Source organism: Protopterus annectens, chromosome 12.part0 (genome assembly GCF_019279795.1).
Source record: "Protopterus annectens isolate FY-2018-M chromosome 12.part0, PAN1.0, whole genome shotgun sequence".
NCBI classification, from domain to species: domain Eukaryota; kingdom Metazoa; phylum Chordata; order Ceratodontiformes; family Protopteridae; genus Protopterus; species Protopterus annectens.
Window position 1 is genome coordinate 1,130,401,641 of NC_056746.1, and position 22,811 is coordinate 1,130,424,451.

General features: G+C 39.9%; 1 protein-coding gene across 1 annotated transcript in view; it reads right to left on the minus strand.

Annotated features, from left to right (window-relative positions):
- Positions 1-22,811, minus strand: part of LOC122816264 (arf-GAP with SH3 domain, ANK repeat and PH domain-containing protein 2-like) — a 1,594,524-nt gene that overhangs the window by 169,612 nt on the left and 1,402,101 nt on the right. The window contains exon 20 of the mRNA XM_044089001.1: positions 16,722-16,789. Coding sequence (XP_043944936.1) covers positions 16,722-16,789 — 68 coding nt within the window. The remainder of the gene's footprint in view (positions 1-16,721; positions 16,790-22,811) is intronic.

Here is a 22,811-nt window from a genome sequence, read left to right on the forward strand (position 1 = left end):
CTAACTGATGACAATTCATTACACTATTCTAATGCACAACCACACCTCTCTCCTCTTATAGTTCTTCATACTAGCCACTGAAATGACACTTGGTATGGAGGGTCTTGAAACTGAACCTTACAGAACATCCACGGCAGTGGTATGACTGAGGAAGGCTAAAATTCAAGCTGGAAATTATACCAGATTGTTAGGCATTTATTCCCTTCTTAACTCCGATGCAACAAAGCAATGAGGATGTGCCTAACACATGGCAAATGTATGAATGGAGCCTGGTTCTGAAAGCTTTCACATTACAAATACAACACTAAAGGGTAATTCTCATGGCATTGAGAACAAATCAGTTTAAACTCTTTACTACCCCCCATCCTGAATTATGGAACAATGAGAAAATTTAGTAATGAGGCAAGAAAGCAAATGTGTTCCCAGAAATCAATTAAAGAACACTAGTGCGTTATTCACTTCAAAAATCCAGGTCACAGTACAAGAGTTCTTCTCATGTAAATGTACTCTAACACAATAGGTTTCTCAAAGGATACACTACAAGAATTCCCTACATCGGAGAAAAAGGGAATCCATTTTTTTTTTGTATATTTACTAATAATTAACAGATAAAATGACTAGTTATCAGCTTAGCGTACACTGCATACTGATAAACAATCTGTACAAGATAGCACACATTGAAGAAATCACCAAGGGATGATGTCAGTGTTGTTCTTCACCAAGAAGAATGTACACCCACTGCAGCAATCAGGAAGCCAGTGTGCTAACTGTTGTACTGCTACTTTGGTACACTTTACACAACCTACATAAATCATTTCATATGAACCCATGAACGTTGCACTTGCTACACCAGAACACATCTACTCTCCCATTCTAGTGGGCACCATTCAGTGCACCATCAAATAATCAAAAGAAGGCGGTTTGCTAAAATGTTTACTAAAAATCAATCTGGGAAAGATACCTGGACAATAAAAAATACATTCAATAGTTTTGCCCATGACCTGACTAAGACATTTCCTAATACAAAGATTGGTCGGATTTTGCCAGCCTCACTCCCTTCTTAAAAATCATGAAAATAAATAGTACCGTAATGAATAGCAATCTTAGGAAAAAAATGTTTGCCAGTGCTTCTATTTTATTTTCAAAACATCTGTAGTATACTTGCAAGTACCTTTACATTCTTAATTTAACAAGGTTGGCTTGCTGAACATAAGTGTTGCTTTTCAGGGGTGGCATATGAGTAGAGTATTGTTAAGTAACTTGCTCAAGAGTCACACAAATACAAATGGAGATCACAGAACAAACTCTGCACTTTGGACTACACTAAAAGGCACATTAACAGATCACAGCACAAGTCGTAATGTCTTCTGAACTCTTGATCAAGTATACAAATGTTTTCCTTCCTGTAAATATTATGGTGAAACAATTACGTTGTAGCTTGTATCCGGATTCTAGAACATAAGTAATGCTATTTTTATTTCTTATATCTGTGTTTGGCCGACAGTGTAAAGGGTGAAAATTATCTTGCAGGATCAATCCACTTATTTGGTCAACACACATGAATGAATCAATAAAAGAAATAAATACTCAAAGTCACTGACATCTGTCCGCTATGATTTTTTCCCAGTGGATACCATTTCTGGCATTATTACTCATTCTGTTTAAGTGACTGGCTAGTATAAAATTATCCAACCCTTGCCTTGTAACAGCATATCATAGGGTAAGAGGCTAGTGGTTATTTTTAGTGATGCAATGTCAGGCTGCTCCACACATAAGTGTGTACATTAAATGTTTTTAACCATATTGCTAACTATTACTGCAGGATTTTGTTAAATTACTTTATTTACTTTTTATTTAACTGAATGAGTCCACTAGACACAAATGTCTCTTAGCAAGGGTCACAGAGGAGTGATGTTTGGTGTCATACATTACAGACAAATGAAGATGACGGAATTACAGGATCATAAGTGGACACTAGGCTAACATCCCTTATGGACAAATTGAAGCTCAGACAATTATGCCATTACATTAGATTACCCTTACCCAATTCCAAGGTCTGTATCGATATGCTACCCACAGGACATGGAATACCACTGAGTATTTATAGGGGCCACATTGTAGGAAAGACCAATTAGGTGCTGCCTCTGTCCATAAGTAGTGGAGGGGGCAGTCCTGGGGTATATTTCCTCACTTCCATTCAAAAATCCAGACTACACCTAAACAGGGACAAGGATGACCTTTGCTCTACGTGACTGGGAGTCTGTTCCAGAGTAGTGGTAAATTCTGAGAATGTACCAGTTTCTCAAAACTATTCTGTTTAAGTTGCAGAAGAAGTCCCTGGAACCACAATTTCTGACACCATTTGACTTGTGGAGGTGCAGCTGGTCCATCAGTATTGGGTCAGAGGATACCTTATAAGCCAGACGCAGGTCTCCTCTCAGCAGTTTGTAGTATACTGAATACAATTACTGCACTTTGAGGCAGTCTGTGTAGGACGCATGTTTAGGCTCTGAATTCTCTTTGTAAGGAACCTCTGTGGACACAGGTTTTTGCATATCCCTATCTAGATAGAAGACAAAGGGAGGGCATTACACACAATGACTGCTCTGATAACAGTTGAGTAAAAGAAGGACAATGGCATCCCTGGACCTGGAAGCTATCGGTTTTGCTTATAAGCTGCATACTATAGAAGGGCTTTCTTACCACTGTGGACATATGTTAGTCTATGTTAGGTCACTGTCCTCATATGTTCCCAGATCCCAGAACTAAAGAGTCGACTCTTAGGGGTGTACTGTCAATAGGGTAATTACCTGGAGTAGCGGATTTCCCAAAGGGTACAAAAGTACACTATTTGGCATTCAGTTTTAGCCTGTGACTCTGGCATCAGTTATTTGTTTGGGACAAACCATTTTGCAGGACTGTGGAGTCATTTAGGGATTTAATTGAAAGTCATCTGCAAACGTTGTCAGATGAAGACTAGTGTTCCCTTTTCTTCACAGAAGCAGATGCCAAACAGGACAAATCCTAGCACTGAGCCCATAGGTTTGGTATGTCTTCAGCTGCAGTGTAGGTGGTACCATTTACAATCAGCTCAGTACATTTGCTGTACACAGCTTGTGTGGTTGTGAACATAGCTAAAAGGAGGCTTTATTTATTTCACAGTTGTTAAACGGGTTAGTCTGACTGGGCAAGTGCTCTTTTTCAGCAGAGACCCGAGGAGTAAAGCTCCAAAAAGGTAGATAAAATACAGTTAATTATTGAGATCATCACAATATAGTAAAATAGTAATCTCATACAATTTCAACACATAGTCACAGTAACCAAATATTAAACTGTATAGTACATAAGGACAAGTAGTTGTATCCAATACATTGTTAAAGTATAATTTGTTAGTGATATAAGGCATAATTCTACAGAAAGTAAAACAAGTGGTAGGATACAATATAGTAATTATAAGAAGTTTCATCCAGTAAATGGTCGCTGAACAATTTCTTGCTGATGGTACAGGAATAATATGAAACACATTTCTGGACTGAAGAGACAGTTATATAGCCTATCATGTGGAGCAAACCAAAGGAAATGAGAGAAGGATGGTTGGTAGAGAGTAGAGGACAGAGATTAAAAGAAGGGCTAGATGACAGTAAAGGAGGTGGATAGAGGTTGCTTTTAAGCTGGGTTGGTACAAGAGCAAGTCCATGAGTTTAGTAGACAGTCATTTAGTGTTTTTTTTAAACAGTTTGTGTTAGAAATTATTTTTATGTACTGGGGTAGTTTAATCCAAACATTAGCGAGAGTGGTTATAGAGAAGTTTACCAGTGGTTTTGTTGGGCTTTTAGATCTGAAGGAGGTGTTGGTCTAAGCTGTGTCGTGTACAGTTAGGAATATAGGGACTGATGAGGGTAGACAGCGCTGCACAGCAGTGTGGTTGGTTTAATATGGAATGGGTGATGTGAAGTTGAGGCAAAAGCAGTTGATGACGAAATTCAAGCCACTGTTGTTTTTTTAGAGAATGGCAGTGGTGAGAGCAATAACGCAGACTGGTGGCGAATCTAGCAATGTTATTATAAGTACGTTTGAGCTTAGTGAGAAGATGAGTTTGAAGGTTACTGTGGACTGGGGCAGCGTATAGTAGGATGGGTAGTAGGCAGGCTTGCTCCAGAGAATGTCTGCATTTGTTAATCAGGAATTTTTTATTTCTATAAAGTAGGCCAAGTTCTTGGTGTGTCTTTTTAATGCAGTTTTCGATATGTATATCACATTTAAGTTGATTATCAATTACAACTCCTAATAGTTTAGTGTAGGATTCAACCTTGATATTTAGTGAGGTAACAGTGAAGGTGGATTTGAGGCAATGGACAGACTTAGAGAGGAAGAGAATGAGTAAGTTTCATTTGGATTAAGGAGGAGTGGATTAATGGCTTTATGGTTGTCATTTGTTTGGGTGGCTATTTTAGCATCAAACTTGTCTTTGCTGGGTTTAGCTTCCCCTATCTTAACCTCCTGAATGGCTATTTTAGCCTCAAACTTGGCTTTGTTGGAATTAGCTTCTCCTATCTTAACCTCCTAAGTCCTATCTGTGAGTCAGTTGGCAATTCAGTGGGTGATGTAGGGCTTTATATCTAGTTGGGTAAATTTCTCCACCATGTTTGAATGTGGTATTGTGTCAAAAGCTTTGACCAGGTCAAGGTAGATGGTGTTCACTCTCTTATCTTCATTCACTGCTTTGGTAACGTTTTCAAAGTTATATTCTAGGTAAAGTAAGCAAGACCTGCCTTTGACTATCCCAAAGTAGGATAGGTCTAGTGTTTGGAAGTTCCTTATGTCCGTATTGATTCCATAAATGTTTTCATGGTTTAACAAATGAGGATGGTCAGACTTATGGGTCAGTAACTATCCAGGTCAGTGAATGGCCCTCCAATGTGCAAGAGTATGACCACTGCTGTCCTCCATTTACTTGGAACAAAGCCTGTGTGAAGGTTGAGCTTGAGCAATATTGTAAGGGGCATAGATAAATCATGCTTCATGCCATTTAAGATACATACTGGGGAGACTTTTAAAACTGTCAGGGCATCACTTAGAAGTAGAAACTTTGCCTTGGAGAAATTTCTAAAGATTCTAGGGGGTGCTGGGATATCAGACTAATTCTATTTCAAGGGTAACAGTTTTACGGTCTGACCTAACATGTGAATATGATGCACACGGGATGGAACACAATTTACCCATACAAGTGAAGTTGATGCACATGGGATGGAACATAATTCACCCATACAAGTGAAGATGATGCACATGGGATGGAACATAATTCACCCATACAAGTGAAGATGATGCACATGGGATGGAACACAATTCACCCATACAAGTGAAGATGATGCAAATGGGATGGAACACAATTCACCCATACAAGTGAAGATGATGCACATGGGATGGAACACAATTCACCCATACAAGTGAAGATGATGCACATGGGATGGAACACAATTCACCCATACAAGTGAAGATGATGCACATGGGATGGAACACAATTCACCCATACAAGTGAAGATGATGCACATGGGATGGAACACAATTCACCCATACAAGTGAAGATGATGCACATGGGATGGAACACAATTCACCCATACAAGTGAAGATGATGCATATGTGATGGAACACAATACACCCGTATTAGTATGGAGAAGTGCAAAGATGTTGCTCCCCCAGTGTTCCAGGGCATTAGTATTAACAAAGTCTAGGAACTTCCGTGCTTGCAGACTAGCGGCTGTGTAGTATTCCCAGTATGTAGCGGGACAGTTAAAGCCACCCAGGGACATGGTATTGGATTTAATGCTGAATGACTGCAACTCTTATAAGTCGGTACAATGACTATTTTGGGTCGTAAAGGGAGCTCTATAACAAGCTATAGGATTTTACTGATTGGGAGTTGTACATGAAGATGTTCTAATGCATCATCCTGGTAAACCTGCCTGGATGTAAACTTGCCTGGATGCAAGAGTCTTCGAAATAAACACAGACATATCTCCATGTTTTCTCCCCTCTTACATAGTTGTTGGTCAAAATGTGTGGAAGGAATTATAGGCCTGTAAACTTGGAGTACTCTCCTCTGATTTAAACCATGTCTCAGTTATTATGCAGGTCCTGCAAGGTGAGGAGGGCTTCTAGGGAGTGGAGCTTTTTTATTTGGGCTCTTAACATTGATAGTAGCACCTTCATATTATCTTTTGTTCATACAGTTATGTTGGTAGGTATATCTGGCTGAGATTGCTAAAAAACACATTACGGGAATGTTCAGAAACCTACAGAGACAGGTGCAGCCCATCCCTGGTGAAGCAGCATGGTCACTGATCATTTCCTGCCATCCTGGCAAATACTGTACCCTCTTCAAATCAAACACAGGAGTACAAATTAAGCTTATTTACATCTCACAGCCTTAGTCGTCTGCATTAAAAGGCTTGGTATGCCAACATGAAGAACGCATAGGCAAATTCTATAGATAAGAAAGGAGCTCTTCTTAAATCTTTGAACTTTACATGACTTTACAAGTCTTTTTGTAACAGAGTGGCAAGTCCATTAACTAGAAATGGAGTTTGCAACCATAATGCAGCTTTTGTAGTTTTATTCCCCTGTGTTCACTCTGTCCCATTACTAAACTTAAATATCAGAAAACCACAAGTGTTACCTTGACAAATGTTTTTCTGTCATACCACACACTGTAGTTCTGACACTGATCTAGGTCATTGCGAAAAAACTGCCATAAAATGTAAAGTCGCTGATTCTTCAGCAGAAACAGCTTGCTTGCTTAATTATGCTATGTCTGTCGGTATGTATATATGCATGCAGGTAGTTCTGTCTGTATGTAAGCATATTAGCTAGCTGGGCAGGCTGGTTAACTGCTGCTTTTCAACAATGACTTGAACTAATAGCAGCAGCAGTAGTGAAATTACATTACAGAGTACAGAAAGAAAGCATATCATAAGTTGAGGTAAATGATACAAGAAATAAGGTTGAAGCATGCTATCGCACACGGTTATCTCTGCAGTAACACAAGGCGTAAATGTATAGTATGCCCTCTGTGACACCTGTGCACTGGGCCCACAATCAAGGAGCTTCAATCCTCACCACTAGCACCAGTGAGGGGCATCTACATTGGGAAGGATAACAAATACACAAACAGTAAGGTACAATTTCCCTTAAGAGCACACAGAGATCACAGTCAGTCTAGGGCTGATTTCTACCTTTCTCTCCAGATCCCCAATAAGACTCCCCACTGGCACAGCTATAGAGTGGAGTCCTTAGCCAGGGTCCCAAGCCAAGTCCTCCTAGCACTCCCGCTGTCCAACCACTGCTTCGTGTCCCTGCCCAAGTAGCTGACACACACACAAAACTTTGAGATATGATTTATAAACAACCACACGGACACTCCTCGGGAAAGCTGGCACAGGTTCACTAGCTGTGCCCCTTCTGTCCAGACTATAAGGTAATAATCACTGCCACCAGGACCCTTACTTATCAGCTACAAAAACGCCTTTACTAAAGGGTGTCCAATTATTACTGTGCAATATTATTATCCAACTGGTAGGTGTGACTGAACAGCAAGACTATTGGAGTGGCTTTGTACAGTATCACTATATGCATGCAATGTACTCTAGAGCTTAAATTATCTCTACACAAAACAGCCACAGTTGAAAGGTTTAAAAATATTTAATAATAAATAATAAGAACACAAGACAATACTTCTTACTACACAGTGCTAGTCAAGAGTTCAGAGATCACAGGAAAATGCTTAAAATAATACAGTAGAATAGTTCTGACATTAATACAGAAAACAACTAGTTAATCTTCCTATTTCCTAGCTATATCTAAGACCAAGCACAATTCTAAAATAAATGTGCACATAGAGCAAGATGAGCTGATCGAAGGAAGGACACTCAGCAAACTCTAAGCTACAATATATAACATTAAGTATCCTGTTTTTTGTTTATTTTGTTCTTTATTTCTTTGTTGTTTATACCACTTTGTGTACTGTGTATTTTTTCTAGCTAGTTTCACTGTGTGTGAGGTATTAACTGGAAATTGTCCACTCTTATTAAGCATCTGTTGGGTTGTTTGTTTATGATAACTTGTTGCAGTTAAACTCTTTTTTTCTAGTGGCTCCTTTAGCTGTTTAAAACTTTCATTTAAAGGCTCACTGCTGCTTTTCAGCTGTGAGTAACATTTCTGCAGTTTGTTCTAAGTAGTGGGGACATTTGTAGCATTTCCATATTCAGGCTTGTATTTGGGCCTAGTGTTTGTGGAGGCTGTGTGTCTGAGCACATAATTCAGGGACATCTTGTTTTAGCCAAAGCCATCAGGCATTTCAGGGAGAGAGAATTGTTTGAGGTCATTGGCTGACTGAGGTCTCCTGGACTACAGCTTAGACTAAGCACCTCATTGGTTCTTTTGAGATTTCTTTCTTAAAAGCCGTCTCAGGTTTCAACTTTCTGTTACCTAAGAAGCTCAGTTGTGAGTGTTCAGCCATTTTACAGAGAGCTGATCGAAGGAAGGACACTCAGCAAACTCGGAGCTACAATATATAACATTAAGTATCCTGTTTTTTGTTTATTTTGTTCTTTATTTCTTTGTTGTTTATAGCACTTTGTGTACTGTGTATTTTTTCTAGCTAGTTTCACTGTGTGTGAGGTATTAACTGGAAATTGTCCACTCTTATTAAGCATCTGTTGGGTTGTTTGTTTATGATAACTTGTTGCAGTTGAACTCTTTTTTTCTAGTTGCTCCTTTAGCTGTTTAAAACCTTCATTTAAAGGCTCACTGCTGCTTTTCAGCTGTGAGTAACATTTCTGCTGTTTGTTTCCCACCCTCCCTCCCTGTTGGCATAGTGTTTTTATAGTTGGTGGCTTTGCAGTTGCCCGCCCCTAGTGTAAATTTGATCTGGGACCCTCCTCCCAGTCTAGTGTCATTACCTCATTCTACCCAGTACAGGGAGAGCATTTGAGAAGGCCAATCAGCTTAGTTTCTGCTACTCCTTTCTCTTTCCTTTCTCTCTTTCCAAAAAAAAAAAAAAAATTTATCTGCTTTTACTGTATTTGTGTTTTTTCCTACTTTATTTTGCTTTTAAGGCCATCTTAAAAGTACTCAATTGTATTTATTACTGCTTGGTGTAACTCATTGTAAGCCTTTTAGTTTAAGCACCTGGGCTTCAGACCAGTTTTACATTAGGAAGGTTTGTGGTCTGCACTGTAGTGGCAGAACAGGTAGCTTACATCCTTCTAAGTTGGGAACTGCTGATTGAGGGCTCAGTATCTGTTATTCTAAAAGTGTATTAATTCTGGTTTAAGCACTTGGGCTTGAGGCCAGTTATTTTACATTAAGAGGGTTCGTGTTCTGCACTCTTGTGGGAGGAGAGGCTGGACTCTGTCCTTCTGAGCTGGGAATTTCTGGTTAAAGCTTATAGTGCCTGCATATTTGAACTGCTTCTTACTGAAATTGGTACACCTCGCTTGCTGTAGCATAGACTAGATCCAGGCCTGCTGAATCTAGCTTTGTTTGTATAACTTGAGCACTAATCCAGGCATTCTTTAAAGTATTCAGTTGTATTTATTACTGCTGGTAGTAACTTGATTAATGTGTAGCTATCATTTCTAAGTCTTTTGGATTAAGCACTTGGGCTTCAGACCAGTTGTTTTACATTAGGAAGGTTTGTGGCCTGCACTGTGGTGGCAGGACAGGTAGCTTACATCCTTCTAAGTTGGGAACTGCTGATTGAGAGCTCAGTGTCTGTTATTCTAAAAGTGTATTAGTTCTGGTTTAAGCACTTGGGGTTCAGGCCAGTTATTTTACGTTAAGAAGGATTGCGGTCTGCACTCTTGTGGGAGGAGAGGCTGGACTCTGCCCTTCTGAGCAGGGAATTTCTGGTTAGAGGCTTATAGTGCCTGCATATTCTAACTGTTTCTTACTGAAATTGGTACACCTTGTTTGCTGTAGCATAGACTAGATCCAGGCCTGCTGAATCTAGCTTTATTTGTATGCTTGTTGTTTGTTTATTTCCCTGAAACGCTAATTCCACCTAAAACGCGGACTTTTAGCACTTCTGTGGATCCCTAGTGATATCTGCATTGCTTACTGTACTTATTTCCTTGTTTCACTTGAAAGAAAGTTACTGTTTGTCGTTTTTGCATTTAAGTTACCTGTAACACATTGCATTTAAGTTACCTGGCACTTGCTCACTAAAGCAATTATATAAGTCAGCTCTAAAAAATTAAAAGCACTACACCCTCACAAACTCCCTTGAGTACCTTGTTCCCCATTGGCCCTTTTTTCAATTATAAAGGAATTCCCAATACTGTTCTAGCATGTCCAAAGGTCAGTTGTCAATCTCCTCTCCGGTCCAGCTGGTGAATCTGGGAATCTTGAGGCAATGTTACAACTGCCTCATGTACACAGACAACCCTCTCCTCCTCCCAACAAATTCCAACACATGTGAGAGATGCAACCATATAGCCAAACTGGAGGCTAAGCTCTCTCAACTCAGTACTGGCGTAACCAGTCAGGAGGAGAAGGAAACCACACTCACTACAATTCCAGTCTCACATAGACCTACCACGACAACAAACCAAACACATAAACACACAAAAACATACTGGAGGCTCTAAATAAAAATCTGCCTAAGCAGCAGAGACCTCCAAAGCAGACACCCAAGCAACCACTACCCCAAAACAAAACACGTGCAACACACAGCTCACAAAGCCAGTGTGCCGAACAGTCACAGCCCTTAAGGCTAAACAACACACCTGATACACTTGTAATAGGTGACTCTATCGTCAGGCACACTGACGCCCCGCCACCAGGCTGAACAAGGAGAAGGTCACGGTGAGCTGCCTGTCGGGCGCTAGGATCCGCCACATAACACAAGCACTCAGGTCACTCCAAGGCAAGTACAAATATGACTCAGTCATTGTCCATGCTGGTGTGAATGACCTGAGACGTACCTCCCTGGACTACATGAAAAGAGACATAGAGGAGCTCTCTGAGCATGTAGCCCAGGCCGGTATGACCCTGACCTTGAGTAGCATCTTACCCTCACCAAGAATGATGCCACAATATGAAGACAAGATGATAAATTTCAACAATTGGCTTAAGTGTTGGTGTCATTCAAAGGGGATCCGATGCCTGTCAGCCTGGGATGACATGCTCGACAAGCCACGATGCTTCGCTAGGGACGGCTTGCACCTGTCACCCCTGGGCTTTTGGATATTGGCAAAGGCTCTTGCTACCCCCATAGTGCCTTTTTTAGGCAAGGCTCAAAAGACAAACCCACCTCCATAGGTATCACAAGGGATAAGAAACTAAGAGTAATGCTACTCAACTCCAGAAGTCTAAACCTCAAGATGCACGACTCAAACTCTCCTTAGCATGGAGAACATTGATATCTGTGCAGTAACAGAAACCTGGTTCAAGGCTCCCGAGGGCACCCCAGCACTACCAGGTTATACCTCATACCATGCTTTTTGGCCCCAAAACTTGGACCGAACCACAAAAGGAGGGGGAGTATCAATATTCGTCAAAGATACCCACACCTCCAGGTTGGTGGGCACAGCACGAAGCATCAGAGACTATCCATGTGCAACTAACTGTGGGTAAAACTGCCTTCCAGTTTATAGCCTTCTACAGACCACCCTCCCAAACACAGGAACCCCACTTGGCCTTCCTGAGAATACTGGAAAATATGAAGGTCTCTCCAAACACCATTATATTGGGCGACTTCAACTACCCAAACATAGACTGGGAGCATTCCTCTAGCTCCAACACCCTAGCCCAAAGGTTCCTAGAATTTATAAACTCAAATGCTATGGAACAACTTGTTACCACTCCCACAAGAGGGGAAAACATACTGGACCTGATCATCACCAACATGGGGACACTATGCTCCAGACCAGAAGTGTATCCCTCACTGGTAAGATCAGACCATAAACTAATCTCACTGGATATTCACATCCAGACCCCACCCCCTGCCCAGAAAACCACAGTGAAAAACTTCTAAAGCAAATTTCACACGACTCAAAACCGAGGCGAAATCCTTCAAAGCCCCCGGGCCTGTGGAAAATACGGCCCAGACCGCAGAATCCTTTATAAACGCATTCTATGAACACCTTCAGGAATGCATGGATCATGCAATCCCAAATAAAACCAAGACCCAATCCTCCAAAGGCAGACGTCCTGTCTGGTGGACCCCAGCCATAAACAAACTATACAACAGAAAGAGGAAGCTACTACATGATAGAGCAAAATCCCAAAAAGGGAAGGCATCTCTGATCAGTATTAGCAAAAAACTATGGGCACTCATAAAATAGTCTAAGGCCAGCTTCGAGAGAAAAATTGCACGGGACACTAAGGATAATCACAAGGCTTTCTTTAGTTATGTTAGGAACCTGGGTGGGAATTCCCAGATATGCTCAGAATTAATCCAAAATGACAAAAAATACACCGAGCCCACAGACATTGCCAACATCCTAGCTGACAGGTTCAGTACAAACTTCTCCCCCCTCTCCCCACCAAAAGGGCAAATATCTATCCCAGAGTGCTGCCCCCCTGGCATCTCAGATGCTCAGGTAAGAGCCGCCCTCTCCAAAGCAAAAAAACACAGCATCAATGGGACCAGATGGTGTCCCGGGCTGCGTCCTACATGAACTCCAAGAAGAGCTAAACCCAAACATAAAACTACTGTTCAATCTTAGCCTTACTACAGGATATGTACCCAAAGAGTGGCGTACAGCAACAGTGGTCCCACTCCACAAAGGTGGTGCCTCAACGGATCCTGGAAACTATTGCCCCATAAGCCTGACTAGCTTGGTCTGCAAAGCTATGGAAAGAATCATCATGGACCTCATAAATAAAGATATTGGGGACCTACAGACACTGGATCCTACCCAGTTTGGCTTTGTTAAGGGCAGATCCTGCCTCTTAAACCTGGTTGATTTCTTTGAAACAGTCACCAAGGCCATTGACGACGGGAAGGTGGTCCACACAGCCTACCGGGACCTCGCAAAAGCCTTCGATACAATACCCCACTCGGGCATTATAGATAAGCTCACCAGCTTAAATATAAACCCCTATGTCACTAGATGGGTTGCAAACTGGCTCAAGGATAGAACCGACATGGTTAGAATTGCTGGAGCCATGTCAGACTCCAAACCAGTTACAAGTGGCGTCCCAAAGGCTCAGTCCTGGGACCTCTCTTGTTCGGTATATATTTCTCGGCGGTACAGGCCAACACGGAAGGACTGTGGCTGACCAAGTTCGCAGATGACTGCAAACTGGGCGCCATAATCAACTCTCCAGCCGACACAAGCATCCTCCAAAAGGGCCTCATAGAAACAGACAACTGGTGCCAGAGCCATAGCCTCAAGCTAAACGCCAAAAAGTGTATAGTCATCCCCTTTGGCAAAAACAAAGTGCCCACAAATTACCACATAGGTGGTAATCCATTAAGTACAGAAGAAGTCATTAGGGACCTGGGGACCCAAGTTGATAGCAATCTCTCATTTGACAACCACGTGGCCAAAGTGGTTAGAAAAACATTTTATATAGCCCACCTAATCATGAAGGGATACACATCTAGATCAGGGGAGGTCATCGTGCCTCTTTACTCATCCCTCATCAGGCCCATAATTGAGTACAATGCCCCTTTTGGGATGTACCTTACCAGACACCTGCAGCAACTGGAAAGACCCCAAAAGTACCTCACCAAGAGGATCAAAGGGCTCAAACAGATGCCATATGCTGCCCGGTTAAAGAAACTCCAGCTCTACTCAGTGGCATACCGCCTGCTCAGAGGCAATCTGTGCCTGACGTATAAAGCCATGTCCAACCCGAATTAATGGACATGCTGCACCTCAGAAAATCCAAATCCCATCGAGCTACGCGCTCGAGAGACTTGAACCTCAGCACTGAAATAAATAGGACATGCTGGAGGGACAGATTCATAACCAGAGGCTCCCTTCACTCTGGAATAAAATCCCAGTCCAGGTTAGGCAGAGTCCCACATTGACTCTCTTCAAGAGGAATCTTGATGAGTGGATGGGAGATCATAGGTTTACCCCGGCTATCACTTCTGTGTCACTGTTAGACAGAGGCACAGTATACTAACCTCAAAAAAAGGCATAGCAAAATTAATTTAAAATGGGTGGTGAAAGCCAAACACACTCTGGCTAGGCTAATAAATGCCCTAGGGCAGATAGCCTAGTATGAACCTATGAACCTAAGACAGTGCTGGTGATGTTGGATGTTCTGAAGACAAATGCAAAATGCTCTGAGTCTCTCTGTCCTTAAATTGATAGCAGAGTACTACTGACTCATTTCAGATTACATAATTTTTTCTCTGGTTCCCAGGCTAAGAGAAACTCAGAGTTTAGCAGCCCTTTTGATCTTGCACCTGGTCAGGAAGTTACAGCAATAAAATACATTATACATGTAAATGCTAGCAATTAACTCTGGTCTCAAAACAATAGCAAGAATTCCTTCATCCAGACATCTCGACTCTGGGTTTTGAGATCAAACAAGTATACAATGCTCGACTTATCAGTTTCCTCCAGCAGAGTGCAATATGGTTACATTTTTGAAGTTCAACATTCAACAAAGAGAACAAGCATGTGGCTTACATTAATATTTACACATTACATAATTATCAACAAAATCCTATCTAGCTAGGCTGGCAGCCTTCACATATCTTCACACCCTCAACAGAAAACTACACACACACACACACACACACACACACACACACAACTGGCACAGGGATCTAATCTAAGGGGGCGGCGAAAGCCAACACATTCTGGCTAGGCTTACATATGCCCTCGGGCAGATAGCCTAGTACTTACCTATGAATCTATAACCAGAATAACATACAAATAAAGAAAGTGTTATCCAGCAGATGATCAGGAAATTTTATATATATATATATATATATATAAAGTCATATAGTATGCAATCATAAGCTTCCTGTCTACCACTGCATGTGGCTTTGTGCAACTGTGATACATTCACAGTTATTTAGTTTTGTAACAAGGTTAGGTACATATATGTGTAGCAAGCTAAGCATAAGCACTAGCCTACACCAGTAGTATAAAGGGCTAGAACCCTGACTGACATAGATGGGTTCAATTAGTGTAGTGCTTCAGGAGCTTGGTGGCACAGTTAAGGAGATCTGGTGTGTGGGGCACACTGTGGCACACCTTAAAGATGAAACTAGATGGAGGCCAGGAATGTGCAGGAGGGAGGGGAATGGGAGTGCTCTTTGGGAGGCTGAGCCACCTCAGAAGCAGGGTCAAAATGCCATCAGTGCCCATTGCACACCCTTCCCCAAGAGTATACTGGTATGTGAACAGGTGGCATGTAGGCACACAAAAAAAATCTGGCTAGGAATCAGTACAAACACCACCACAAAGTACCTTAAACACGTTACTGTTCCCAAACAGTTGAAAAATGCCCAGGGGAGGCTTAGGTTCATAGGCTCATAGGTTCATACTAGGCTATCTGCCCTAGGGCATTTATAAGCCTAGCCCGAGTGTGTGTGGCTTTCGCCACCCCTTGGAATGAGAATACTATGCCCATTTAGGGTTTAGTTTACTGTGCCTCTGTCTAGTAGTGACACAGAAATGACCCCCGGGGTAAATCTACGATCTCCCATCCACTCGTCAAGATTCCTCTTGAAGAGTATTAGGTTCTCTTGAAGAGAGTATAGATTTAGTAGCTCAGTGGTCAGCTACAACATAAGCAGAACACTAGGATTTTAGGACATTTACATATACTAATATACACACACAGATTATATATATATATATATATATATATATATATATATATATATATATATATATATATACACACACACACACACACACACACACACATTACATTGTAACATGTCATCTTTTTGTGCATTTAAATCATCATTGTGTCTTTAACCTTCTGAGCTACTTTGGGTAAGTTTATTATTCATCTATTACCGCTGATCCATGTTAAGTAGTTTTATTATTCATTTACTGTCCCTGTAACTGTTGCATTTATGAGATTCAAGTGATCTGTCAAGTTTGGTTTTGAAGGATGTCAGAGTTTGCTGCCTACTGATCCTAATAGGCAAGTTATTCCATAAAGCTGGACCAGTTTTATCAAAGACTTCACACTGTTTGCCCAAATCAATTTTTTTTAGAATAACTTGATTCTTTTTGACTGTACCTAATCAAGTAGGACTGCTGTCTAAAGGTTACCGAGTTTGTAAGTGGAAGGCAGTAATGCAAATTAATAACCAGCAATGACAGTGTGAATAGTAGAAGAGAAGCTCTGCTTCGAACAAGGAGCCAATGAAACCCTTAGCATAAGCTCCTAGAAGTACAAAGTGACACGTTTTTGTACTTGCATTAGGTGAACATTTGTGGATGTGTGAAGAACTATCTGGGGAGGTTGTACTCTAGCCTGAGTGTGAGCATATGTCTAGCTAAGGCCTGCTGAGCTATTGTCGAAAGAAGATGCAAGGGTTTATACCACAAATTTAACTTAACTGGTATTACAGTAAAATCATTACAATGTAGTCAGTTCCAGTAGAAACATGCACACCTAGATAGATAAACATGCATAATATCTCACACACATGGTCAAGGAGCTTTTATACAACATAATATAAAATGACATGGATTAAAGTAAATTAATCTGCAGCACACTGAATTACTTACCAGTTCTTCACACATGGAATACTTCTCTCTTCTTGCAATGTCCACAGGTGTCTCCCCTGCTTCATTCTCTGTAAAGACACAGTGCAGCTCAAGTTTATTTCTGCTTTCACATAACTATCACACGATCAATAATTAACATTCTTTTTGGGACTGGGTTGCACTATGCAAGGTTCAGAAATCCACAGGACAGAAATGGAACTAACTTGACAGAAACACGACTTTTCCTCAAACACAAACTAACGCTTAGCCTGCTGGTGTGGCATGACAACTCACAAATACAGTTCTGCTGACACTGTCAGATGGCCTCTTTAGGAAGGGAGAAGAGAACGGCCTTTAGCTTCTGCTTCTACTTTCTACTTCACAAAAAGACATAGAGGTTTACAGGTGCTGAGATGATGAGCTGCTACTAATCGACATTCCACAGGCATGCAGCAGGAGGAACAATGCCAATATCCTAAATAATGCACCAAGCAGTCTAATTGTCATCATACCATGTGGCTATGTGCCATGCTCAGTACTTTCTGGAATGGTGGTGGTGGAGGTACAATTAATTATGATCACTGGTTCTATAAAAGGATCTTATTAGATGATTAACACATTTATTACATGATCAATGTAAATGATAATGTTTTGAAATGAAAGTCCCAAGAATATTTTGTGCATCTATAAAGATTCTATATCATAGAAATCATAGAATATACAAAGTAACTGGACCATATGGGCATTTACACCTTGCAAGAACCCACCCTTGGATCTTCCCTCTTTTTTCAAGGAGCATGAGAAGAGTCATACTTTGGGGTCCGAATGGAGAGATGAAAAGTCAGCAAGCAAAGGAGTAGTAGTGTTGAAATTGAATTCATCCTCAAGTCTTGGCGAGTAACTTCACAAGGTGGACCCTGTTTTCTACAAAATCTCACCAAGGCGACACTGATATATAAAATGTATTTCTATAGCATACATCATGGATGGAAGCAGGTCAAAAATTAAGAAAGATAGCCGGGTGCACAAGACCCAGGATAAATAAGTGCCCAATCTTGGTAGGCGCACTGGTGTCAGAACCTCACAATACAGAAACATTCCTACAATGGGGCTAGGCCGTGCCCAGAGGAAGGATGGCTCCCTGTTGTAGAAGGAAGTAGCAGGCCACAAAAATCACAAAAACTGATAGGCCAAAGAAGAGCCATAAAGATGACAGAGTGGACTACTGAGGTTAAGAAAGAAATTATGTATTGTTACTATTACGCAAAAAGCCCAGAATTTCCAGACATGAGATATACAAAACAATTAAGACAGAAATTAGAGGAAAGAAAAATACTTCCACAAGAAAAACTGTCAGAAGCTTCAAATGAAAATTTGCATTCATTGATACAACAGAATTGTGAAAAACAGTATATAGATAAAGAAACTGATCTGTTTGGAAAAAGAAGCATCTGAGGAACTGTGAAAATATAAACAACAAAACCAAGAGATATTTGAAAAGTATAAAAAAGAAATAGAGACATGGGAAAGAGAGAAAGATTTGATATGGTGCAATATTTATGCAAAGGAGAAAGACAAATTAATAAATATAAAGAAGGCAGCCTCAAAGATACTAGAAGATAAATACAGGCAAAGGCATCCGGATATGCAACATTTCACAATAAAAAATATAATTACAAAGATGGAACGCAGAAAAGAAAATTAGTAAAGTAGAAGTAAAAAAAAAAAATGGAAGTTGAAGTTATGGAGTGAGTGCGAAGTGAAGGATTTGGTGCAGAAGGTCCAACAAAGGTTACATCACAGCATGATGGAGTGAGTCCCCAAATTAAGGAGAAGCAGGAAGATCAGGAAACATCTGAAGAAGAAATATGGACATGGGAAAGAGAGAGAGAGGTTTAATACAGTGTAATATTTATGCAAAGGAGAAAGCAAAACTAACCAATATAAAAACAGCAGCACCAAAGATATTTGAAGAGACATACAGGCAAAGAAATCCAGACATGGAAAACTTTACAATACAAAAAATAAGAAGACAAAAGAGGAATAGTAGAAAAGGAAAAACGGAGAAGTTAAAGAAATAGAAACTGAGGTTATGGAGTACCTGCGAAGTGAAGGATTCAGTGTAGAAAATCTAATTCAGAAAGCACCACAACAGGATAGAGCAAGGCATACCCAAAATAAGGGGAAACCAGTAGAGCAGGAAGCAATTATTCAGGCACCATATGAAGATAATTTGGACCCTTCCCCAGAAAACCAGTAAAAATGTTCACTTAAAGCTAGACAACAAGGGAACAGGAAACTCTGATGCAGTCAATGTTGAGGAGTGATAGGCCAGTGAGTTCCCATATGACAGAACAACAGATGACACACACGATGAAACTGATGAGAATGTGCCACAGGAAGATGCTTCTAAAGAATGCCCGCAGGAAATGGAAAACAAGGGATGTGCCCTCAGTCTGGATGAAAATGAGCTATGAGAAGAGTTGCTTGATTTAGTAGACATGGGCAGATATATCAAGATCAATGAAAGAAACAGACTGCAGAAGGTTAATAAAACCCAAAAAGTCAGAAGTCTGATAAAACAAATGAACACAGTAATTAGGTCTGTTCATAGAGATCCATGCGATATAACAGAAGTAAATAGGATATATTACTGTGCAGCTACATTAATAACTGATAAAGTTGTACCACAAGAGCACAAGAGGGAAAGGAAGGGGAGAAATCGAATACCATCATGGAAATATCAAATACAGAAAATTATAAAGCAATTAAGACAATAAGTGTCACTGTCAGAAGACTATAGAAGACGGAATAGATCAACAAAAATATGAAGACAGATAAAAGCAATGCGCAGTACTAGAACAGACCAGGATCTATCATGCACTATCACAAATAAACTAAAAATTTCAGCACAGGCAGGAAAACGTAGAAGATATGAAGATAAATATAAAGGAAAAGTACAAAATAAGCAATTTATTGCTGATCTTTCTCTGTCACTCCCCCAAATCACCCAGGTCTCGTAATTTTTTATACTTGGCTATTTGCAGTCTTCTTTCAAAGTTTTGTATATTCTCATATAGAACATCCAGTTTCTCTCTGATAGCTTCAAGTGAGAACTGGCTAGAAAAATGAGGTACTAGAGGATATCCCTATTTCTCAGACAGAAGTAATTATACCCAGAGTGACGGAGAAAGGTCACATAGAAATAACGTGACTAGGCTAACACTGCCGTATAGCAGTAATGTCAATAAGATTTGTGACATTGTTAAGAAGAATTGGGGCATATTAAGTATGGATGAGAAATTTAGAGGATTGACTTGCAGTGACCCTGACTTTAGCTTCAGGAACAGCAAGTCACTAAAGAGACAATTACGCTATAAGAGTGCTAGCAAAGGTTATACAACACTGTCACATAAAGAGGGGACTTTTTTTGTGTAGACACTGCAAAGCCTGTAAGTTTATACATATGGGCAATTATTTTGAGCATCCACTGAAAGGGTTTGTCATAGAGACATCTCTATATGCCGATTGTAATAGAAAAGATATGATCTATTTCTCTTATTGCTCAGTGTGTTTTGTATAATATGTAGGAAAGACCAACAGACATTTGAAAGAATGTATTTTAGAACATGTAGGTGACGCAAGGAAAAACAGGGCTAAGAGTACATTAGGATAACACATAACAGATAAGGGAGATTAACATAATTTTAGAGGTTACAGCCACAAATTAATATGGGTGATATTAAGAACCTCACAGAAGAAAGGGAGAAACAGTGGATTATACACTTAGATGTTAAGTTCCCAGGCATCAATGAACGTGTATCCCTGAAACCCCATTTAAAATTCTGCCCTCTAAAACACTGATGTATGACAGTTTGCTTGACGTCTGTATATATTTATTTCATTTTTTAAGGATTATGACTATAGTATACATTTTTTATTTAACTGTTTGGAAGAAACAATGTTTCATATGTATGGTGACTAACTATAAGAAATGGGTGGTGTACTTTTGGGTTCTTGATTATTTGTTGTATTTAAGTGAAGGAATAACTGCTTAATTAGGTCTGATGAAGCTACCTGGATGGTAGTGAAAGCGCTTATCTTTGTTTTATTAAAGTTTTTGTTTTCTACCGTGGTGTGCACCCAGTTTTTTATTAATTTGATTTTGTTTGTGTGGACTTTATCAACCAGAGATTCTCTTTTCCTACAATTTTTGACTAACAGGAATATCAACATCCTGAAGGAAATACCGACTTTTTAGTACACATGCACCAAGTTTCTTGGCACACGGAAATATTACTTAAAAAAAAAAAAAAAAAACGATAAACAACATTCCCCACCTCCACTAATTATATATACTAACTACGAGATTGCATAATCCCCATGGAAAGGGAATATTCCCCTACCTGAGGACTGCCAATCGTGCACATCTGTTGAGTATCAGAATAGTCGCCCAAATCAACACAACCCATAAATATATATATATATATATATATATATATATATATATATATATATATATATAGGTCCCATACATAATGCCGACGGCTCACAACGCCGACACCCATATGGTTGACATTCAGAATATCGACAATGGGGAAACGCCATCTCCCACGGGGGTTGCAGGGGGGCGGAACCCCCCCTGCTACTTCAAAAAAAGCAATTTTATTTTCCTTTATTGTGAAGTTCTGGCGCTGTCGATATTGTGAGTGTCGAACATATGGCATCGGCCATATGGGTGATGGTGTTTTGGGCTGTCGGTGTTCTGTAGGTGAAATATATATATATATATATATATATATATATATATACATACATACACATATATATAAATATATCTCTCTATAAATACACACACACACATATATATAAATATATCTCTTTATAAATACACACACAGACACACACACACATATATATATATATATATATATATATATATATATGGGCCTACCTGACAATGCAGACACTCCAGAATGCCAACAACCATATGGCTGACGCCATATGATCGACATTCAGAATGCCGACATTAAGGAACCGGCATCTCACTATAGTACGGAATGGAAAGATTTCCATTCCTGCACTGTAGTGTGATCGCGGAGTTGGTATATTAAAGTTTCAGAGGGAGGGTGCAGTGGGGTGGATCCCCCCTGCTAGCAGTTGAAAGGGAATTTTCTGTTCCCTTTTTATGGTTTTATTCTGATGTCGAGATTTTGGCTGTCAGAGATATGGTGTCAGCCATATGGTTGTTGGTGTTGTGAGCTTTCGATCTTGTCAGGTAGACCCATATATATATATATATATATATATATATATATATATATATATATATATATACATACATACATCGCTCTCATATATATATATATATATATATATATATATATATATGCATCGCTCTCTCATATATGTATGTATCTACACGCACACACACACACGCACACACAATTGGTTGAAAGCACAGCTGGTCGAACAGGCCAAGCTGTGTCCTGAGTGATCTTTTGCAGCTCATTGCAAAGTGCAGCCAGTTTTCTACCAGATACCACAGTACTATAGCAATTAGGAATATGTTGTTACTCCCTTGTTCTACAGTCTCTCAGTTAGCATATATACAGAGATGAAGGATTTCAAAAATACTGAAAATATGAAAAACTGTGTAGAAATATGTCCAATATGTCAGTGCAGCCATTTTCAATGGGTTTGTGACTAGACTGGAATTTTATAATTGCTTGAGACGAGCAGTTGTAGACTTGATGGTGTGTATACATATGTAGATTACTATTTACATATTAAATTGAATAAAACAAAATACCACTCAATTTCATCTGCGATCAGTAACAAAAACACTGAAACCTAATGCCTGCAAATTTAAATACATTTACATTTCTGATCACCACTATACTAACCCCAAAAATAAAAGGAACCCAAAGTAAACACAAAGAAGTACTTTAACCTAATGATTATAAATGTAAACACTATGTTAACATTTGTGATAACAACCATCCATATGTATCCTATAAGTAAAACAAATGTAAATTCAACAAAAAAAAAATATTTAAATACTTTTACTCTGTTCTTTGCTCTGCTCCTCCCCACACATGGGGGTGCTTT